The 20264-nt window shown below is 38.0% G+C and overlaps 1 protein-coding gene across 1 annotated transcript in view; it reads left to right on the plus strand.

The window, feature by feature from the left end:
- LOC139126941 (SID1 transmembrane family member 1-like) overlaps positions 1–20264 on the plus strand; it is a 52559-nt gene that overhangs the window by 25558 nt on the left and 6737 nt on the right. Inside the window, exons 9-18 of the mRNA XM_070692861.1 lie at positions 127–220; positions 625–674; positions 2245–2256; positions 7600–7698; positions 9909–10084; positions 10585–10725; positions 11701–11774; positions 13069–13192; positions 13638–13755; positions 14331–14467. Of these exons, the coding sequence (XP_070548962.1) occupies positions 127–220; positions 625–674; positions 2245–2256; positions 7600–7698; positions 9909–10084; positions 10585–10725; positions 11701–11774; positions 13069–13192; positions 13638–13755; positions 14331–14467 (1025 nt within the window). The remainder of the gene's footprint in view (positions 1–126; positions 221–624; positions 675–2244; positions 2257–7599; positions 7699–9908; positions 10085–10584; positions 10726–11700; positions 11775–13068; positions 13193–13637; positions 13756–14330; positions 14468–20264) is intronic.

The following is a 20264-nucleotide window of genomic DNA, read 5'->3' on the forward strand; positions in this document are numbered from 1 at the left end:
TATTTCTGAACAGTTCACATCAGTAAAATGTATGGCGATGACGAGATGTTGAGTTGGTTAATTCATCTGTCACCAGGTGTTATGTGTGCTGCATTCAAATCAACATCTCTTTCTGTCCAATTGCAGAGAACCAGTACTGGAGGGCCATCTTGAGTGTCGTGGCTTTCTTTCTTTCGTTTTATCTCGTCTGTCTGACAGTCGTCATCATACAGTGGTACAGGTACAGTAGTAGTCTTTGTGTTTAATTACTGTAGTATTCATATTGGTATGCTTTGTTCAAGAGCAACTTGCTGTAAATTTTGATCATTATTTCGCTATTTTTGTTTTGTATGTTAACTGCAAGTTCTTGTTCTACACCCCCGAGCATACAACATGAACTATCTAGCCAGTCAAGAAGTTTCTGCAGCAGTGGCTGTGAAGTCCAGTGACATTGGTGTACTGTCCAATAACCATAGAAAATATTGGATGCTTTTTTAGATGAAATTAGGGAAATATTTTGAAGTTTGAAATAGTAAAATAATTACAATTTGCTATTCTTTATTCTGTAAAATTACAATGTACCGGTATGTCGCTTTCAATAGATTCACCGTCTACAAGAGTTTCCTTTCTGTGTCATCTTTACAGGAACAGAGAGAAAGCTGATGATGATGTGGAGAATAGCCGGGGAGAAACTGGTAATGTAGACTGAAACTGACACAGTTATACTTTGTATTGTGTTAAAGAGCAGTGAATGTGTCATTGTATCAAGACTCATTATCCAACCATTGCCTGTGTAAATTCAAAATAATATCCTCATAAAAAAGCGAGTGTTATTTAAGATTATAAGGCTAGCAAAATGAGAGAATTTTCTGGAAATTATTTATGGGTAGTGAATTATAGAATTTTTATCACATAATTTGTAAGCCAAAATATTTCTAAAATAATTATTGTAGAAAACCTGAAGTCCAAAAATAATCTCTTTCTTCAATCTACAGCAAGACTTGGATTTGGTCTAAATTACAGTAATCTAAGCATACATGCCATTGAACTTGAAACCATTTCACAATTGCTAACTTTTAGTATCTATATAAAGTCCAATACAGTTATAACATACCAACTCAGTCCTACATGTATATCAAAAGTTTTGACAGGCCAGTGTTCTTACAAATTCAAAAAAAGTCAGTTCATTTTCCAATGCTGTTGGAAAACTTACCATAAACTTTCTCTTGAAACTGACAGAGGGCATACTCCATTTTCAACTCTGTTACTGCCATGACTGTCCTCTTTCATATCAAAATATAACTCTTTTCAACCTTCAAAGTGTTGGACTCAGAAAGAAAAAAACCCAAAGTTTCTGACACTTGAAATTCAAAGTGACTGCCATGTTCTGTGCTCAAATAAAGTCAATTTATATACACGTTAAATGTGCATTTTTCACCAAAAAAAGATGGTGAAAACATTCACAAATTTTCGTCTAAATTTAAAATCAATCTGCCATCGAATGAAACAAATTTATTCATTTGGGAGGAGTGTTGATATCAGTCCTAACTTGCATTTGGACATAACTAATAAATAGGTCACTTTCATAAATACACATGTACCGGTACATTTAGAGATTCAGCCACTCTCCAATGCCCAAACCTCTTCTCTATGTCTTGCCAGAGAAACTCAAACAACTATCAGAAACATCCACATTCACAATTACTCTTGTACGACAAAATACAAATCTTTCAATTATGGATGTTCAGGATGAATTTAGTGCGATTTCTGTCCTTTGGAATGATATGCCAGCCAAATTTTACTCCCTGATGTATCTAGATTGGCCAGTCAGCTCATTGGAAATACACTTTCCTGACAAAATTTCAAAAGTTGGTCAATTATACCATTCCTCGACTTCGATACTGCGACCAAATGTTTTGTCCCATTGTGTTGATATGATCGATTTAATGTTGACTTTTTCTTTCGTATTCAGATTTTTATTGATAATTTGAAATACACTGAGTTTTTGTAATATTATAATTTTGTTATTTGTAAAGTGTGTTATATTATGTTTACTGACCGATTGCTGATGCAATGTATGATACGATTTCTGTTACTTTCAGATCACCGTTTGTGTTTACAATCACAAAGTAGTTCATTCGTAGTGCCTGTGGCTATCATACTTTCTACTAATTATTTTCTTTGTTCTTTTTTTTCTTTTCTTTTTTTATTTACCGATTGTTAACTCTTGTATGCCGGCATGTTTAATTATGGTCTACGACACAGAACCACTTCTAGGTACAGTACACAGACACTTGTCACTGTCAATACTCTTTCAGCTCTCAACTGAAAATATTGATTTGCCCTTGAAGAAAAAAGTGCCGAACATTACACTGTGCTCTAGCAAAACAAATTTGCTTGTAATATTTTTAGCATCCCAAATTCACTTAATGTTGCTTACTGCTGAAAAGTACATGTAATTATAGATAAAATTAAAATGTTCAGTTGTTGTTTCTGACTCGTGATCCCGACAAACAAAAAAACCCCAGAAAAGTGTGGTTAATTTTGGTAATTGATCACTTGCTGGCACAGAGGTGATGCCCTATCACCTTGTCCCACCAGAATTAGTTCTCACTGCTTGCACAACCAGATTGTGCTAAAAAATGTAGAGCAAAGAAGATTAACAGTGACAGGTACAAGCTATAGTTGTGTGATTGGCTGTCATCAAAGTAGTGCAATATGGCCTGCAACTTTTTCCAGACATTTACAGATTTTTTAGAGGCGCTGTAAAAAATGTTGTGTGGACACATCTCAACAATAGTCATATACCTAAAATATAAAAAGTGACTGTCCCTTTTTCAACAAAAGATATTGTGTAAAAGGAGAAACTTAAAATATCAAACGTATTATGATATGATTGTACAGTGGCAGATGTATCATCATCAGAGCCAGAGGGCTCTGGAGAGCGCCCTCTAGAACTGTTGATTATATTCATATGCTTTGTACAAGTATGCTATTTATAAACAGTCTACAAAAACTAATTAAAATCAATGGAGTCACAGAGTAGAGACTGTACCAACAGCCTGTTAAATCACTGTACATGAGAAAGTTTGATTTCCAATTTTAGGGGACAATCGAAAATATATTTCAGGTTTTAATCTTTGACTTTGACTGGCTTTGTATCAACTACCTATTACGAGGGAGCCAAAGTTCATCAGCCTCTCCATACACTGTACTTTGGTTATAAGGTGTTTGTTCTCCAACCTCATAACAGCTAGTGCTAATGTATTGGTGTTCAATGTTGATTGTGCTCTAAAGTGGGGTAGTTATAACGGTGTAACTGACAATCCTGCAATGATAATGTTAGTCGAACAATAAAAGTATAATAGTAGTACTTCCATTACTAAAAGTGTTCACGTATTTAGTAGTGTCACCTTAAATGGTCTCTTAGGGCTAAATTGGGGTTTATTGGTGGTGGAAAATAGTTCTTCTGTACTTTCGTATCCCCTGGACTAACAACTATAAATGCTCTCACAAATCTTCCTTCCCTAGGGAATGTACTAAATATGCATGTTCTTGATGTGAAAGTCTTTTCCTATGATTAACCAAGATATTGAGGGTGAATATTCTATCAAGACCTACATACTTTAGACCTAGCATAAATAAACTACTTTACAAGTTCTAAATGCCAGATTTATTATGGGTTATAAAGGTGATGGTGTAAGATTTGGAATCAAATATACTCAAAGAAATCCTGTCTTTTAAGGTAGTTCGCGCCTCGAAAGTGAAAGACTTAAACTTTTGCTCAAACTTTCCTTGAAGAATCTTTCCACCATTCTCTTTCAAAATCAAGAATAAAAATTTGGGATCACAGTGCAAATTTTGGTACTAGGGAAACAAATAACTCACTACCGATATTTAAAATTCAAAATGGCCGCCATCCCTATGTTAACTCTATGGAGAAAAATAAAAGTTTCAAATTTTGAAAAACTAAGTTGCTGAAAAGTTTTCTTACATCAAGAGCTGTCGATGAAACCCCACAAGTGGTATATCAGAAAAGAATTGTAAAAGTTTGAGAGGCAAAATTTGTGTCCCCGCGGCGCGTTCTACCTTAAAGAGTACTGTGATATTTTTTCCCAGCCGCTATTATGAATTTACCACGTATCCAGTGAAAATACTGGTCACACTGTTTGGAGTTAAAAAGGAAAGAGATAAAAGGCTGTGAATAATCAGATTATGTGATAAGTTTTTTCTGAACTGTGTGCACAACAAAGTGTACTGTAGCAATTACCATCTTGAATAAAAATTAAAACAAAAATGAAAGATCTCGTAAAGGATGTTGATCCTAACATTAACATGGTTGATGTGCAGAATATATTTGGGGTAATAGTAGGGTTATGGCTGAAACCCACATTTGACCAATGGTATGGTCCTTCTGGATCATTTTTTTAATGATGAAGTTGGACCTGCATTCATAGCAATAGGGTGAGAAGTTTGGTCTTGTTAAAGGGACAAAGTCGGCCATTTTTCATGAATTTTGTTTGATACGAGATACTACTTATATCGTTTGACATGTTGAAAGATACTGAATAAATGGGTGACCATGCATATATTCGACCCCGGTTTTAGACACGATTAATGAACATGAGAGAAAATGCCGAGAGAGTTTGACCGGTTGACCTCGCTGTTAATTTTATGCAGAAAATTACAATAACAATGCTTGGTCGAATGACGCAGTGCCTTGAGGGTGGGATCACCAGTGGTATATGGGGAGGAGTACCTTCCCGATGGTGATAAGTGGTGCAGATTACCGTCGCCTAGGTGACTGGCGTATACGCGTGCCAAAAGACACCTATGGTTGATTTCCTGTTGACCAGTCGGATGGCAGAGTTGCAAATACCTGGACTGAACCATTTGGTTTTTTGTGGGTGTCGGTGGTACTTTGACAATATAAGTAAAAATGCACATATATTGAGTTTATTGTCTTGTTTATGAGCGGCCAGTATTTCCAACAGCATAAATTATGTGCATTTGCCCTTGAAGGAATAAATAATTTTCGAATAAAACATCGCGAATGTAACTACATTCCTTAAGCTCGACGTACACTTAAGTGCCCCAAAGAACCATGAAATCGCCCGACTTTCGATTGAAGAGATGAGTTTTGCCAAACCGCGTATACAGAAAAAGTGGCAGATGACTTTATTTTTAGAATCATAGACAGTATAGCGAGATGTAAAAAATGAGAAACAGGCTCCCCACCTAACTATCCTAAATGTTTTTGTGTCGAGTTTGTGTTTGATTCATTTCGAAAATGTGTTCCTACATTCTTATCCGATTGTTTGTGTTAATGAAATGTTTGTTTCGCTTTGGATATTTGTAGAGAAGTTTGGATTAGTGTGTACGGTAATGTTTTGTTTGTGTGGGGAAAGCTTATGGCGAGACGCAGCCGGACCTATGTTGTTACAAAAGTTGATAGAGTCGCCCTTTGACGCTTGCGTTTCGAAACCCGAGTGTGGTTTCTCATCAGTCGCAGTGTAGATTCTTTCCTTTTTTGTGTTTGTGAAAATTTATTTTAATGCATTTTAGTGGTCTTGCTTTCCGATTAGCGAGGCAAGTATATTAATTTTGGTCACGTTGTGAGTCCGTTTGGTGGTTCGGTTTGTTTGTTCTATATTTCTTTACTTCGGTAATTTTTGTTTTGACTAGTGTGTGTCTTTTAGATTTTTGCGGAGGTTTGTGAATTTTTAGGCAATAAGTACCACTGTGGGGTACGGATTTTATGTTTATTGGATCAAGATACTTACAAGTGTCCTGGTTGATGTGCTTGTTCTCGTACATTTTAATTAATAGTTCATTTACTTTGTTTACTGTTTGTTCTGGCTTGTTGTGTATAATACTGAGTGTTACGTAATTGCCTTCGCATTCGAGTACGTAATCGTTTGTGTTGACAATAACGAAAAACCGACCCCTTGTCGAAGGGTTATTTTCCCAAAATTTGTCCAATGTTTGCAAGCTGGTTTATCGCGATCTTTTGGCACGCGACATGTTTTGTTTCCTTGTTTGAAAGGGTATCTCTAGAAGTGCGAGTTTAGCAGCTTCAGATAGCTTTCAAGCTTTTGTTTTTCTGTTGTTCGTGGAGTCCAATTTGACTTTTCTTTAAATTGGTGTTGTTGCGATTGTTTGTGTCTCACGATGTAGCGTAGTCACATTATACGACTTTATTTGTTGAAATCCTGAGGTGGTTTTATTCTGTTTGGTTTTGTTGGTGTCCGAATGAATTTTAAGGCTTTTGCCTAGTACTATTTTTCGGAGTTTCATAGTTTGACCGATGATAGGTTGTTGTTGAATTTCATGTTGTTGTCGGCTTTTCTTTGGAAATAGCTGATTTATTCCACGGCCATGTTTTCTGTTACGTTACTGTGATTGTTTATTTTGTATTTAATGTTGTGTTTCAGTGTTTGTTATGTGTACGATTTTTGTTATTTCTTTTAAGTGTTTGTGTGTTCTATGTCATCTTATCGTATTTTTTGGTAGTTCCCTTTTTGGAGTATCTGGTGGCCCTGAAAAGGGCCGCTTGGTATGGGTTTTTGTTAGCGCTTGGCGCGTTTGTTTTGGCGATAAGCCTAGCTTTTTTATGCTTCTTTTCGCCGATTCGATGTGCTTGGTGAGTAGGTGTTTGCCGCCTTCTTGTCACTGTGTGTGCGTACATGGACAGTCTGCATAGCCCTTGAATGTGGTCTCGATTTTGATCAAACTTACAATTTAGGAGTATATATCAAAACTGATAAATGATTTATGTGATTACTGTAGCTATAGATAGGCTACATTCAGGACGGGCAGCGACAGGCAGTAATTAGTAGGCAAAACAGGTGGTTTTCACCGTGGGCAGAACTCGGTGCAATGATACTGAATAAGCCTGTCACCTTGAAGGTAATGCTGTAGGTGAAACAAGGACACACGATGGTACAAACAACACCACAAGTGAAACGTACACACAGAAATACACGCGTTCCTACGTTGTGCCCACCCGGGCCACGCGATTAAAATATGACTGATACTGCTGGATAGTGTTAATTGGGTCGGTAAACAGTCAATTAATAGTTTAATTGACTACCTGGGTGATTGGCAGGTCGTGTCCAACGACGCATATGCAAAGCAGGCCAAAAGACAAAAGCCCCCAAAGTTATTGACAGCTGGCCAGGGGTCACCATGAATACGTAATGAAGCTTCACTACGCAGAAACTGCGTAGTCAAGCCCTTCTTAACCGGTCAAACTCTCTCGGCATTTTCCGGCATGAAACAACACTAGAAGGAATTAATGGTCATGACCATTTATTCCTTCTCGTGTTGGTTTCATTTAATGTGTCTAAAACTAGGGTCAAATATATGCATGGTCACCCATTTATTCAGTATCTTTCAACATGTCAAACAATATAAGTAGTATCTCGTATCAAACAAAATTCATGAAAAATGGCCGACTTTGTCCCTTTAATTTAACATAACACTGAAGTTAAAGTTGAAGGTAGCAATAACAGAATGATGTCAAGGTTATAGGACTTCACAGTTCTTGAATCAAAGATGCCCACAGCTGTCGCAGGATTGAATTTCTCATCACAATTTCTCTTTTTTTTCTCCTTGCAGCTGGTGACAGCACGGAAGACCCGTCAGCGCCCATTGGGACTTCACATCAACCGAGCTATGGCTCTGCGGAGATGAGACACGCCAGTGAGCTATCCCGTAGTGAGTCTCTCATCAAAGGACACTTTGGAAATTTTCACCATGCCTGCTTACTCTCCTCCATGCCTCTCCTCAGCAACTAACTTTCAGTTATAAAAAAAAAGTTGCTTAGTCATCACAGTGTATCTCTTTTTTTGAGCTTCTAACGGCGGAAGTTTTCATAATGCAATTGATAATTCAGATATTTTGTATTGACAATGGGAGTTATTTTCTTTAGAGCTCTTTAACAAGTTGATTCACTGTGATTTTGGCTTTCCTAAAACCCGAATTGACAAAACAGTGTGGCTTGCATGTCTTGTCTCTCCCCTTGACTTGTAGTGTGCTCCAACAAAGTTGTAAGTTCAAAACCTTGTCACTTCCTCAATGTTGGTATTACAGCTTATACGAGACATTCAGGTCCAGTTTAAAGTATGCCAGTCACGTATTTCAGACAGTCATCTGCTAATTGCAGTAGTTGTTGTAGTATTCTTTAACTCACAAAAAAATGAAATAACAACGTTTTGAAATGAAACAGAATTTGTGGATTTTTGGCATCTTTCAATTTTAGTCGAATTCGATTCAGGTTAATGTGATCACATGGTCCTGGTGAAATAAACATACTCTGTCACATGATCAATACAACACTTTTATCCCACTGCTTATCAATATGCATGTAAACGTGTCATGACATAATTTTGGTCCACACCGAAAATTGTTATTGTATTGATGAAATACTTATTGGCCATGTCGGGGATGCAAGTATAGTCAGTGACTTGGCATATTTCAAACACCAACATGAATTATCACACTGAACAGAAATTAACTGAAACAGAGCTGGAGAGAGCTGCTCTGTCATTTTAGCGAAGTGAAGTCGACGACAAAAATGGAAATGCTTCATTTCAAGAATCAGAGGAGTTGACAAGTAGTCGCATGTGAATATTTTCAAAGTAGAGAGTCTCACTCTTATCATTTACTTCCTTACATGTATTTCCCCCCTTGCTTTCATATAAGTAGTCAATTGCAGTATTATTTCCGTACTAACCCTTTGAGCACCAAAGTCAATTTTTGTTGTCTTTACAGAATATATCTCAGTCAAATTTTTTGAGATTTTTGCCAAAATTTTGATAAAGAACTGTAGCCAAGGAAATGTGATTTCCATTTGGTCCAAAATTATCAAAAAAATAACAGAAAAATTCATAAAAATTTGGTAAATGTAAAATTTTAGTCGGAAAAATTACAGCACTCAAACTGTTAAAGCAGATTAAATCACATTCAAGCAATAACATAGAAGAATGCAACCAATGTAGATTAATTCACTCTTAGAGTGCTGTACTTATTCCACCAATGTTGTAATGCAACATTATTTTTTGTGAATTTGTTGTTTTTTTTGGATAATTTTGAATCAAGTGGACATGATTTTCATTGACTACAGTTTTTTAATCAAAGTGTGGCAAGAACCTGAAAAAAAAATTGTCTTGATCTTAAAAAATTGTCTGCATGATATGGTATGAAGACAACAAACATTAACCCTTTGAGCACCAAAGTCAATTTTTGTGGCCCTTAAAAAAATTTATCTCAGTCAATTTTTGTCAGATTTTTGCCAAATTTTGATAAAAAATTGTGGCCAATAAACAACTTTGAATGACCAGTGGGTATTACCCCAATATGTGATAATCATTTCAATATGTAATATTGTTAATATATACAGTGTAATATCAAGATTATTGTATATTAGCAGTACATATTGGATAAATAAAATCATATTAGGGTAACACACAGTTGGCTCATTTGTACAAAGTTAGGTATTTTCCATTGTTTTTATCTTATCATCGGTGTATGTGATATGATACTACTGATGTTATTGTAGGAAAGTGCCGACGTCAATTCAAGTTACTTAAAGTGCCTTTCACAAGTTCCATTTCATGTGATAAGTCATTCATTTGGAATTCACAAAAAAACTCTGAGTACAGATGTTTGATTTCTAGAATATCAAAATTACACTTTACAGTGATTGTTAAAAATCCTTAAAGTAAATTCGTTCTACATACATGTATCTTCAGAATTGTCAAAGCCAGAAAGCAAAGACTCTGAGTGTGATATAAAGCATAGAGGAACAGAAGCAAAATCAGCTACACCAGAATACCATGTACTTTGTTGTGGAATACATTTTTTTCCCAAAAAATCATCTCAGAACAAACTTTTCAAGATCTTGAACATGATTTTTTTTTTCTCAGATACAGAGACCATACCAGCCAATGGTGACAAACTCACCCAGCATAGAGAGCATCAACACTACGCCAGACGTCGACGCCATTCTAGTGACAGTTCAGCTGACAATATTTCCCTGGACGATAGTGATATAGATATGCTGAATGATATAGAAGAAGAAAAAGATATATATCGGACCAAGGTATGCGATTAATAAGTGGAAAGATAAGTGCAAATTGCAAGACCAATATCCTGTGTTTGTTTTTTGTGCTGGACTAAGACGGTCTGAAAATAGTATGTGCCTCGAAAGTTAAAGATTTAAACTGTAGCTCAAACTTTTCTCAGTGAACCTTTCAACCATTCTCCTACCCAATGAAGAATACAAATCAGGGGTCACGGTACAAAGTTTGGTACTAAAACAAATTACTTAACATTTACTGATATTTGAAATCCAAAATGCCTGCCATCCCTGTGTTAATTAAATCATTAAAGAGGAAAAAAAAGATTTTTGATTTTCAAAAACTAAGATGATGATTTTGTTCACATCAAGAGCTTAATAACGAGCCCTCACATGTGGTAGATCAGATAATATTTGTACAATTTCAAGAGTCGGATTATCTTTCCTTAAGGCGAGTTCAACCTTGAACCTGTATTTTGCAAGGTGTTGATACTAGCATTGATACACTTCCTCCTCCGTTGCAGACATTCCTCTATGTGAGTGATCTCTCCAGGAAAGATCGGAAGACTCTGAGGAAGAAGTATAAACTCTACCACTGGAACTTGCTTCCCATTGCTGTGTTCTACGCCTTGCCGGTTATACAGCTTGTCATCACATACCAAACAGTAAGTTTTCCTATAGCTGTGTTCTACGCATTGCCAGTGATACAGCTTGTCATCACATACCAAACTGTAAGTTTTCCCTATAGCTGTGTTCTACGCATTGCCAGTGATACAGCTTGTCATCACATACCAAACAGTAAGTTTTCCTATAGCTGTGTTCTATGCCTTGCTGGTGATACAGCTTGTCATCACATACCAAACAGTAAGTTTTCCTATAGCTGTGTTCTACGCATTGCCAGTGATACAGCTTGTCATCACATACCAAACAGTAAGTTTTCCCATCGCTGTGTTCTACGCATTGCCGGTTATACAGCTTGTCATCACATACCAAACTGTAAGTTTTCCTATAGCTGTGTTCTACGCATTGCCAGTGATACAGCTTGTCATCACATACCAAACTGTAAGTTTTCAAGTCGTCGGCAATTAGAGTTTGTGTGATTTAAAAAGATATTGCTGCTTAACCAATTTCCATAATTCTATGTTCAGAAATTGAATATCAAAGGCTAAAAACTTTGATACGAAAGACTTGAATGAGAAATCACTTGTCCAGGGCTTTCACCACAGGCTTCACCAACAAACACAAAGGATAAAAACAAACAAAAACTTCAATGCCATATTCTTTGTAGTAACAAACCTATAGTGATTGAGCCATATCGTTATTTATTGGAACACAAGTCAGAAATCATATTCCTTTTAGTTTTGTTACTGTGATCTGGTGTCCGATGAGAGAATGCAATGCATAGCACAGCTTCATTTGGCTGAAGATAACCTCTCTGCATGTTCATTTGAAATTATCCATTCCAAGACGCTGCTACAGCCTGGAGAAAATGTCTGACCTCTGAAAATGGGATTCATTGAGAGCAGAGAACGAGTGAAAAATGCTGGAATAAACTCAAAATTGAACTTGTTGAAAGCAATCTCTTTGTCATTTTGTGATTGCCACAATAAGTTGTTTCCCTCTGTTGTGTATTTTTGCAGATATTTAACAAAAGTGGCAATGAAGATATCTGTTATTATAATTTCCTGTGTGCAAATCCTCTTGGTGTCATAAGGTAGGTAACAGTGCACAATTCTGTGCCGCAATTTATGCCTTGTGACTGTGTATATGCATTTATCAACTTTTGACCAATCAAAAACACCCACCTTAGCAAGTAAAATAAAATTACAAAAACTGAACCAATGATGCTTCACATTTTGAAACTACACTTTTCTCTTTCTGGATCAATTAATATTCTGAAGCAAAACGGTTTTCAAAATTCAGAGTTCTTTTACATCCAGTGTTTTCTCAGGGCTGACTCCCTTCAGGTGTGAATGGCTCTGTCTGCTTGATTGCAGTGGTGGGTGGGGGTGGGGGATGGGGTGAAGATTTGGTTGTGATTGAAGGGGGCCGTAATCTGTTATGAAAATTTAAGTTTTGCTAATTAAGGTTTTCCAAGGTTTTAGCAAATTAAGGGAAAATTTATCCCCGGGATGGAGTTTGTTCTTGTCTGTAAGAGGATTATGCAGGTGTCATAGCTTTTTGTTTTCCATTGAAATTGTAATCTAGTAAGTAGATTTCCCTGCAAGACTTGCTGACGCCGACACAGGCCTTTAAAGTCAAGTATCAAATTAGAGACAGTCTCCTATTTCTTGTTCTTATCTGTGTACACATTGTTGATTGTATTTGAAGCTTACTGGTATCATTCACAGTTCATTCATACCAGTTCAAACACAGTTATGTAATCTTGGGACAAAGTCTGCATGATAGATTTATTGTCTTTCAGCTGAAGGACATCTTTCTGCAGATAGGAAGCTAGTTATCTCACTTTTAGCAAGTCTGTACAGATACAGAAAGTTAAATCTAAATATTACATCAGGGCCAGTGATCATGTGCAGAATACTGCTATCAATAAACTTTGCATATCAATGTCTCAACATCTCATTGTTGAGTAGGGACATGGCAAGCATTTCGTGCATTTAGGTTTTTTTAACCCTCTCAGGCCTGACTTTATGATAACTTACCCGAGCTATCCCTGAATAAAGTGCTTTAAGCCTGAATTTTAGTGCAACATTTTACCAGTTTTTATGAATTTTTCAGTAATTTTTTTGATAATTTTGGACCAAACGGGTTTCACATTTCATTAACTACAGTTTGTCATCAAAATTTTGGTAAAATTCTGAAAAAATTTGACCGGGGTACATTTTATAAAGGTGAGAAAAATTGACTTTGGCGCTCAAAGGGTTAAATAGGCAGGGATTCAAAAGGTGAATTGCCAAGACAAGCATCAACATGAATATATATCAGAAATTTCTCCAATGTTAATGTTATGAAATAAAGAGATTGTTTTCTTGATATTCCTTTGACAGTGCTTTCAACAACATCTTTAGTAACATTGGATACATTCTACTGGGTGTACTGTTTCTTTTTGTGATTTGGAGAGAAGATCTTATGCATAAACAAGAACTTGAGAGAAACCATGGAAACGAAAAGGTAGGGGATCAGGGAAATTTCGATTTTTATAATTTAATCAAATTTGAGGTGTGAGAGATAAGTTAATAATGGGGATAAAGAAAATTTTTCTGTCAGAAAGTTTTTATAATGCTTACAATATCATCACAAACACATTCTGGTTTGAAATCACTGTTATCTGTGTAGGATATCAGAGCAACTAATCTCCAAAGATGGTATTATTGACGGGTCTGAGTGGAAAAAAGTGGCACTGACAATAGTAATTGTTTCAAAGTAGTAGTAAGTAGAGTTTTTCATTCAGGCTGTCAGACCGTACAAATGAAAAACACTAACATGTGGAGCACTGAAGCTAACATAGCAGGGTAAAACTGAAATTTGTACTCAAAACACAAAAACCTCCAGTGATAGAAAAATATTTGACATATACACTCATTCAGTATTTAATAGATTATCTTTTTCATTTCAGATGACTGGTATTCCAAAACATTTTGGTTTATTTTATGCCATTGGAATGGCACTGGTCATGGAAGGTATTCTTAGTGGTTGCTATCATGTTTGTCCCACCTATTCTAATTTCCAGTTCGGTAAGTTAGGCCTTGGGATGTAGAGGGCGCTGTTTCCCATCTGACACTTGGAATATGGGAGTACTTTCTACAAAGTCTTCTCTGTGAGAAATGACCATAAGGCAATGACTCACATTTGCAGAGATGTGAACTTTTTTGTGAACTTCAATATCATAGGCTTAAATGTGTCAATATAAATGAATATTAAAGTATATATGACAGTTTAAATTAATATTCTTTGAAAATCGCACTTCATGAAAATATTACAAAGATTTCTCTTCCCTTGGTGGAAAATGAATCAATGGTCATGACCATTAATTCATTTTTGCGATGGTTTCATGTAATGTGTCTTAAACTGGGGTTGAAGGTATGCATGGTCACCCATTCATTCAGTATCTTTCAACATGTCAAACAATATAAATTGTGTCTCATATCAAACAAAATTCATGAAAAATGGCCGATTCTGTCCCTTTAATTGACTCAGAGGTGGTCAAGAAGAGTAAATATATGATCAGTATACATTGAGTCCATTCCTTCTATGAAAAATTGTTTGATGCATATAATTCACATTTACATAATCGCATTTTGTACCGCAGACACATCCTTCATGTACATCATAGCAGGGCTTGGTATGTTAAAGCTGTACCAAACTAGACACCCAGACATCAACGCCAATGCTTACATCGCATATGCCTGTTTTGCCCTGGTCATCTTCCTAGCTGTCCTTGGAGTGGTAAGTACCATACATGTATTATTGTTTCAACAATTTAACCAACCCACCCCTATTTTCAACTATAGAGGTCCAATTTTCCAGTGGAATCTATTAGGTTGTATCAAAGCTATTTGGTTGCGGAGGGATCATGGCACTAGCGTCTACAAAAGCACTGAACACCTCAGATGAAAATTGAAATTTCTGTTTGCATCGTAAGCAGTGTTCCCTCTAAGGTTTCGAGAGGGTGCACAACTTGAGATACGCCTGATTGCCTCACAGCTGGGTCCGTTGATGTATATGCTAATCAATTGAGGTACGTCACAACGTACAATGAACGTTGGTGGCAACTGCGCCGCCAACGGGCGTAAACTCGAAACGTGGAAGTAAAATCTATGCTGAGATCGCACATTTCGCCCTGAGTTATCGTTTCCAAAACAAATACCGATTGAAATGACTGAAATGAGACTAAGTTGCACAAAACATGAAATTTCACTGCGAGAGCAGTGGGAGACACTGCACATTAGCGCGCAAATAAGCCTTAGCGGGAACACTGATCGTAAGTGCAATCAGTTCAAATGCTTGTAACCCTGATAGTGTTTATCATTATTCATTGGAAATTCCTACCATCATGCAAGTACAAAGCCCCCTTTGCACAGTTGTTTTTATCAGCATATGTTTTGATTAAAACTTGGACTTTAAGAAGGCAGCTATTTATTTCTAATTATCAGAAAAACTCATTGTTATTATAGTAGAGCATGATGTGCGTGTACACACACACATACACACACAGCGGCAACTAACAGTTTTATACACAAACAGAGACTATAGTTTGTCATTATTCCTGGTATATGTTCAAGATTCTGTGCAGGAACCATCATTTAGAAGTGGCCATGCACTTCTAAACCGATCAAATTGTCCTCAATTGAGGCGTATCTGTAATAAGTAGGGCATGATGTCTGACGTGATGTTAAACCAACAAGAGTGGAATGTGACTTTCCTGCAGACGGGAACATGCATTTGGTGACTGCAGCTACATGTAAGATGACTCATCCAGGCATGAGAATACTAAGATATTACTAAATCTCTACATGTTTCGTACTCTATGCATACATTCTCGCTGATCCAGTAAAATGGATTAAATTGACATGCTTCGGCATATACACATGCATTTTAAATTACTGTATACATGAATCTTACATGTACATGATGATTTTCAGAAATATTAAAGCAGCTACTTTTACAAAATCTGCTACACCCTATGCACACTGTTCAGATGTGTGTGGTGTCATGGGTCACCAGGGGTCAGAATTCAAAGGGTTAGCTGAGGTAGACATCATGGGTCACCAAGGGTCAGGGTTCAAAGGGTACATGGAGGCTCAGGTCATGGGTCACCAGGGGTCAAGGTGAAAGGTTGTATGGAGGTTTAGTGATTCCACTATCCTCTTCTTGAAGCCCACTGAGAATAGTTACAGAAGAAATCGCCTTTAGTCGTTAATCATGTGATATTTTTAGGCAGAAAGTAGACGTTTTCAAAGTTGAATTCATTCTGTGCATTTGAATGCGGTGGTGTAGTGCTGCGCTTTGGTATGTTGTCGTCACAGCTTTGTGGGCGCTTCCGAAAACTGTCAAGAGTGTTGGTATTATTACCGTCAGTCAGATCCATCTGCTGAGTCATCGGGATGTTCTCTGAGATGTTCACGGGACTCAGCATCGGCCGCTGTGGTGTTTCTGGTGGAGTGGTTATGTTGTACGAGAATTCGTTGATGTTGTGTCTACGGACAGTCTTGAACGGAATTCTGTACCTTCGGTTCTTCCTCCATTGTCTGAATTGGATACAGAAGATGACCAGGAGGAACAAGAACACTGTCCCTGCCAAGATGTACAGGGCAGTCTTCAAGTCGATGGTGGTCAGCGCCTCACTCGCAGTGGTCACCTCAATACACTGATCGCGCATCACCGCGCACCGCGTTGGTATTCTGTTCTCTGTGGTCGCACAGACACAAACTGTATACTGGTTGTTTGATAGCAGGTCCCTAACAGTGAAGATATTTACTGTCTGGTGCAGAATCATGCTGTGCTTTATGTCATCATGGCCGAATCTGTAATATTGGACAACAAATCCAGTGATTTGCGAACCTTTCTGCAGTGGATGCTGCCACGTCACGGTGATAGAGTGCTCCGTCGTGTAATGTGCTGTCACATTCCTTGGGAATGGCTGCAACTTGTCGCATGTCACGCCGGTGTAGATTGGCGCACAGGTGCATTTGATCGTCTGTCCGCTCCTTTCGACGCATGTACCACCGTTTTGGCATGGATGGCCAGAACAGGAAATCAGATCACCAGATGTCTGCGATGTCGTTCGTGCAGTGAGTTTTGTAGTTATCAAAGGTGGTGTGTCAACTTTCGCTTTGTTTGGTTTTGGCGTTGACCGCATGCTGCTGGTAACCATAGTGACTCTCTCCGCTGTTGTTGATGGATGATGGCCAGGTAGTATTTTCGTGGTCTTTTGTGTGAAGGATGTCCCAGTTGGGATTGGAGTCCGAGTCACAGAGTTCAAAACATGACTTTCGTTGGACATGTGTCGCTCAGCCGCTGTCGCAGTGACATACCGTGGTGGCTGCATTGTGGATGTCAAGGGCACTGCTGCATCAGTGTCGGTAACGTCTACCTTTGTCGTCACACTGTTTCCATGTAGACCAGTGTCTACCTGTTTGCTACTCAAGTATGTTCTCTTGGTAGAGATTGTCTTCATTCAACAAATTTGGTACTGTTGTCATCAGTCTGGTTTTAAACGGATCATCTCTCATCGTTACGTAATTTTCATGATGTGCGGTGCTTGTATATTCTGTTGTTCTAGGTGATTGAATATTGTGTAAGACACTGCTGTCTCTATCGGCAGTAGTATAAACCTCATAATTTTGGCTCACAGTTTTAATCACGCTAGATATTTCCCTCTTGCTCGATGCTACTCTGGTAGACGTTTTCTCATCCGATTCTACCTTTCCAGTGAGCGCAGGATCTGGACGGTGCAACATGGTCTGTCGTCTGATATGTGGGGTTTTTATCCCGTGATCCTGTTTCATTGTTGTTGACGATGTGCTGTTCTCTAGCAGATGATGTGTTTCTTTCACATAGCGGTATGTGTAAGCCATAGTGGTATCAGGCTTAGTGGTATCAGGCTTAGTGGTATCAGGCTTAGTGGTATCAGGCTTAGTGGTATCAGGCTTAGTGGTATCAGGCTTAGTGGTATCAGGCTTAGTGGTATCAGGCTTAGTGGTACCAGGCTTAGTGGTATCAGGCTTAGTAGTATCAGGCTTAGTGGTACCAGGCTTAGTGGTATCAGGCTTAGTAGTATCAGGCTTAGTAGTATCAGGCTTAGTGGTATCAGGCTTAGTGGTATCAGGCTTAGTGGTATCAGGCTTAGTGGTATCAGGCTTAGTGGTATCAGGCTCCATGGAGACAGAGGCACTATGGTCACTGATCAGTGCTTGTGTATCATCAACTTGTATCATCTTTGAGTTGTTAAACATTTTTGCTTCAGTATATGCTGAGTCAGCATTTGTGTGCGTCATCCCTGTCTCTGTCAAGTTCAAATTTGATAAACCTGGCCCATCATCTGTTTGTGTTTGATGTGTTCTCATCAATGTCGCATCAGGAGATGATGGACGTGAAGTAAGGTTGTATTTCTGACTTATCAATCCTCGATTTGTTTCTTGATACGTTTTAGCAGTAGTGTCAGGATTTGGCATCATCGTCCTCATCAGTCTCCCAGTTTGTGACTTTGTCTTTGCATATTTGCCGTATTTTCCAGCCTGATCAAAAGACCTGACCTCAGTGGTTATGGAATCAATCCGTGTCCTGTCATTTGATACGGTTGCAATTTCCGGCGTCATGACACTTCTCCTCAGAAAAGAGGTCAGTTGTGTTTTGTTGTCAGTAATTGCTGTCACTGACACACTGGGAGCAAATTTGGATTTATCAGCTGGCTCTGTCTTTGAACTGACATTCAAGATGTTGCCATGTGTGCTTGCCTCATCAGGCTTGTCTCCGGAACTCATTTTTTCCGTCATTTTGGTGAACAGCTGATTGACAATGTCCTTTTCCATGGAACTTACACGTGGCTTTTCTGTCAAATTTGATTTCATTGTCGCCAAGGATTTTTCTTTTGTAATGAGTTTCTCTTGTGAATCAAATATTTTTATTGGCTGAACAGTCCAGGCAGAATAATTACTGGTATTTTCAATATTCTTCAAGATGACTGAATAATTATGGTTTTTCAGTGTGAGCAGACTTTTTGTAGAAATGAGGTTTTTAACTGAGATGTGTCTTTCAGTGGTACCACTCATCCCGGTTGAAATGTTGAGCTCCTCTCTGGATTCACTGTTCACCGTAGAATTGCCAAGGCTTGTGAAATTACGATTTCCGTTAGAATGAAGCTGTTCTTCAAGATGAAGTCCTGCTGTTGAATTTAGAGTTTCAGTTGAAGTGAAGTTCACCAGGGGATGGGGACTCAATTCAAAATTATCATCCTGTGTCCAATTATCATCGATTTCAGTATTGAGGTTGACTGTACGATTTGCCAACGTGGTATATGTACGGCTTTCAGTTGAGTGGCGATTCTCACCGGTGCGTTCGCTAGATGTCAAGCCCCCTGTGGGAGAGAAGCTCCCTGTTAAATTGAAAATCTCGGTAGAGTTCAGAATTTTCACAGAAGTGACATTGTCAGCTTGCACTGATGGCCGACTAAGACTGTCAAAATTGGACAGACCTTGTGTTGAGATCTCAGCATCAGAAATGGCAGATTTCATTACCTTGTCAATCACAGTGATCATCTTCTCCTCTGACACGTGTCCCTGTAGCTGAGATGTCTCATCAGTTTTTGTCTCATTGACTAGTTTTCCCATGCCAAGAATCTGCCCTGCACTCAGTGCAAATGTTCCCAAGGTCAAGAGCTGGCAAAATACCGTAATCTCCATGGCAACTGTTATCAAACAACCCAGTCACGGTTCCACCCGAGATATCCTACAGTCCAATCACATATTCAAAACAAATATCAGCACGGTGTGAACTTCAGTACACAGATTCCATTGAAGACATTGCATTTACTATAAGTGTGTGTACACACACAGCAGAATTGTGCAGCCTGTCAGAGTGTAGCCCTATCAGTTATAACACTCTTTCCATCCAGCAGTTTGTATGTATGTACCAGTACACATGCACCTGTACATCTCATGTTACACACAATTAGCTGTAAATAAAATCAGACAGGAAACACTGTTACAAGCATGGCCTACTGTGATTAGGGAAATCTGTAGTCATGAGGATGTTCCCACCCAGCTCTCAGCTGTTTGATTTTCTTGATCATCTTATTCATGTATTGCAATATAAGTATCAGCCTTGCCCACACAACACAACAATAACATACAGTATGGTATTATGCAGTGAGACTGTACAAAAGAATTTTTGTCTTTTTCTATGAATCAACTACAATTATTTGCTCGTAATACATATACTACAGGCTATCTTGACAACTTTAACTTTGTGAACAGTTTGATATGATAGTCGATGTATAATCTGGAAGTACATTTTCAGAACTGAAATACTAGAAAAATTCATCAAAAGTATGTTTGAGCTACTGAGAAGCTTTAATGCATGAACATCAAATGGAAATTGTTTGACGGCAGCCAATGACAATCTTCAAACGTTAACTTTTACTCCAAAGTGCGTTTGTTGCACTATAATGCTTTGGCAGATCTAAGCATTGCATAGAAATGATAGGGCTCAAACAGATTACAACAGTCAAGGGCCAAGATAATTC

This window comes from Ptychodera flava, unplaced genomic scaffold (genome assembly GCF_041260155.1).
Source record: "Ptychodera flava strain L36383 unplaced genomic scaffold, AS_Pfla_20210202 Scaffold_28__1_contigs__length_4768798_pilon, whole genome shotgun sequence".
Taxonomy (NCBI): domain Eukaryota; kingdom Metazoa; phylum Hemichordata; class Enteropneusta; family Ptychoderidae; genus Ptychodera; species Ptychodera flava.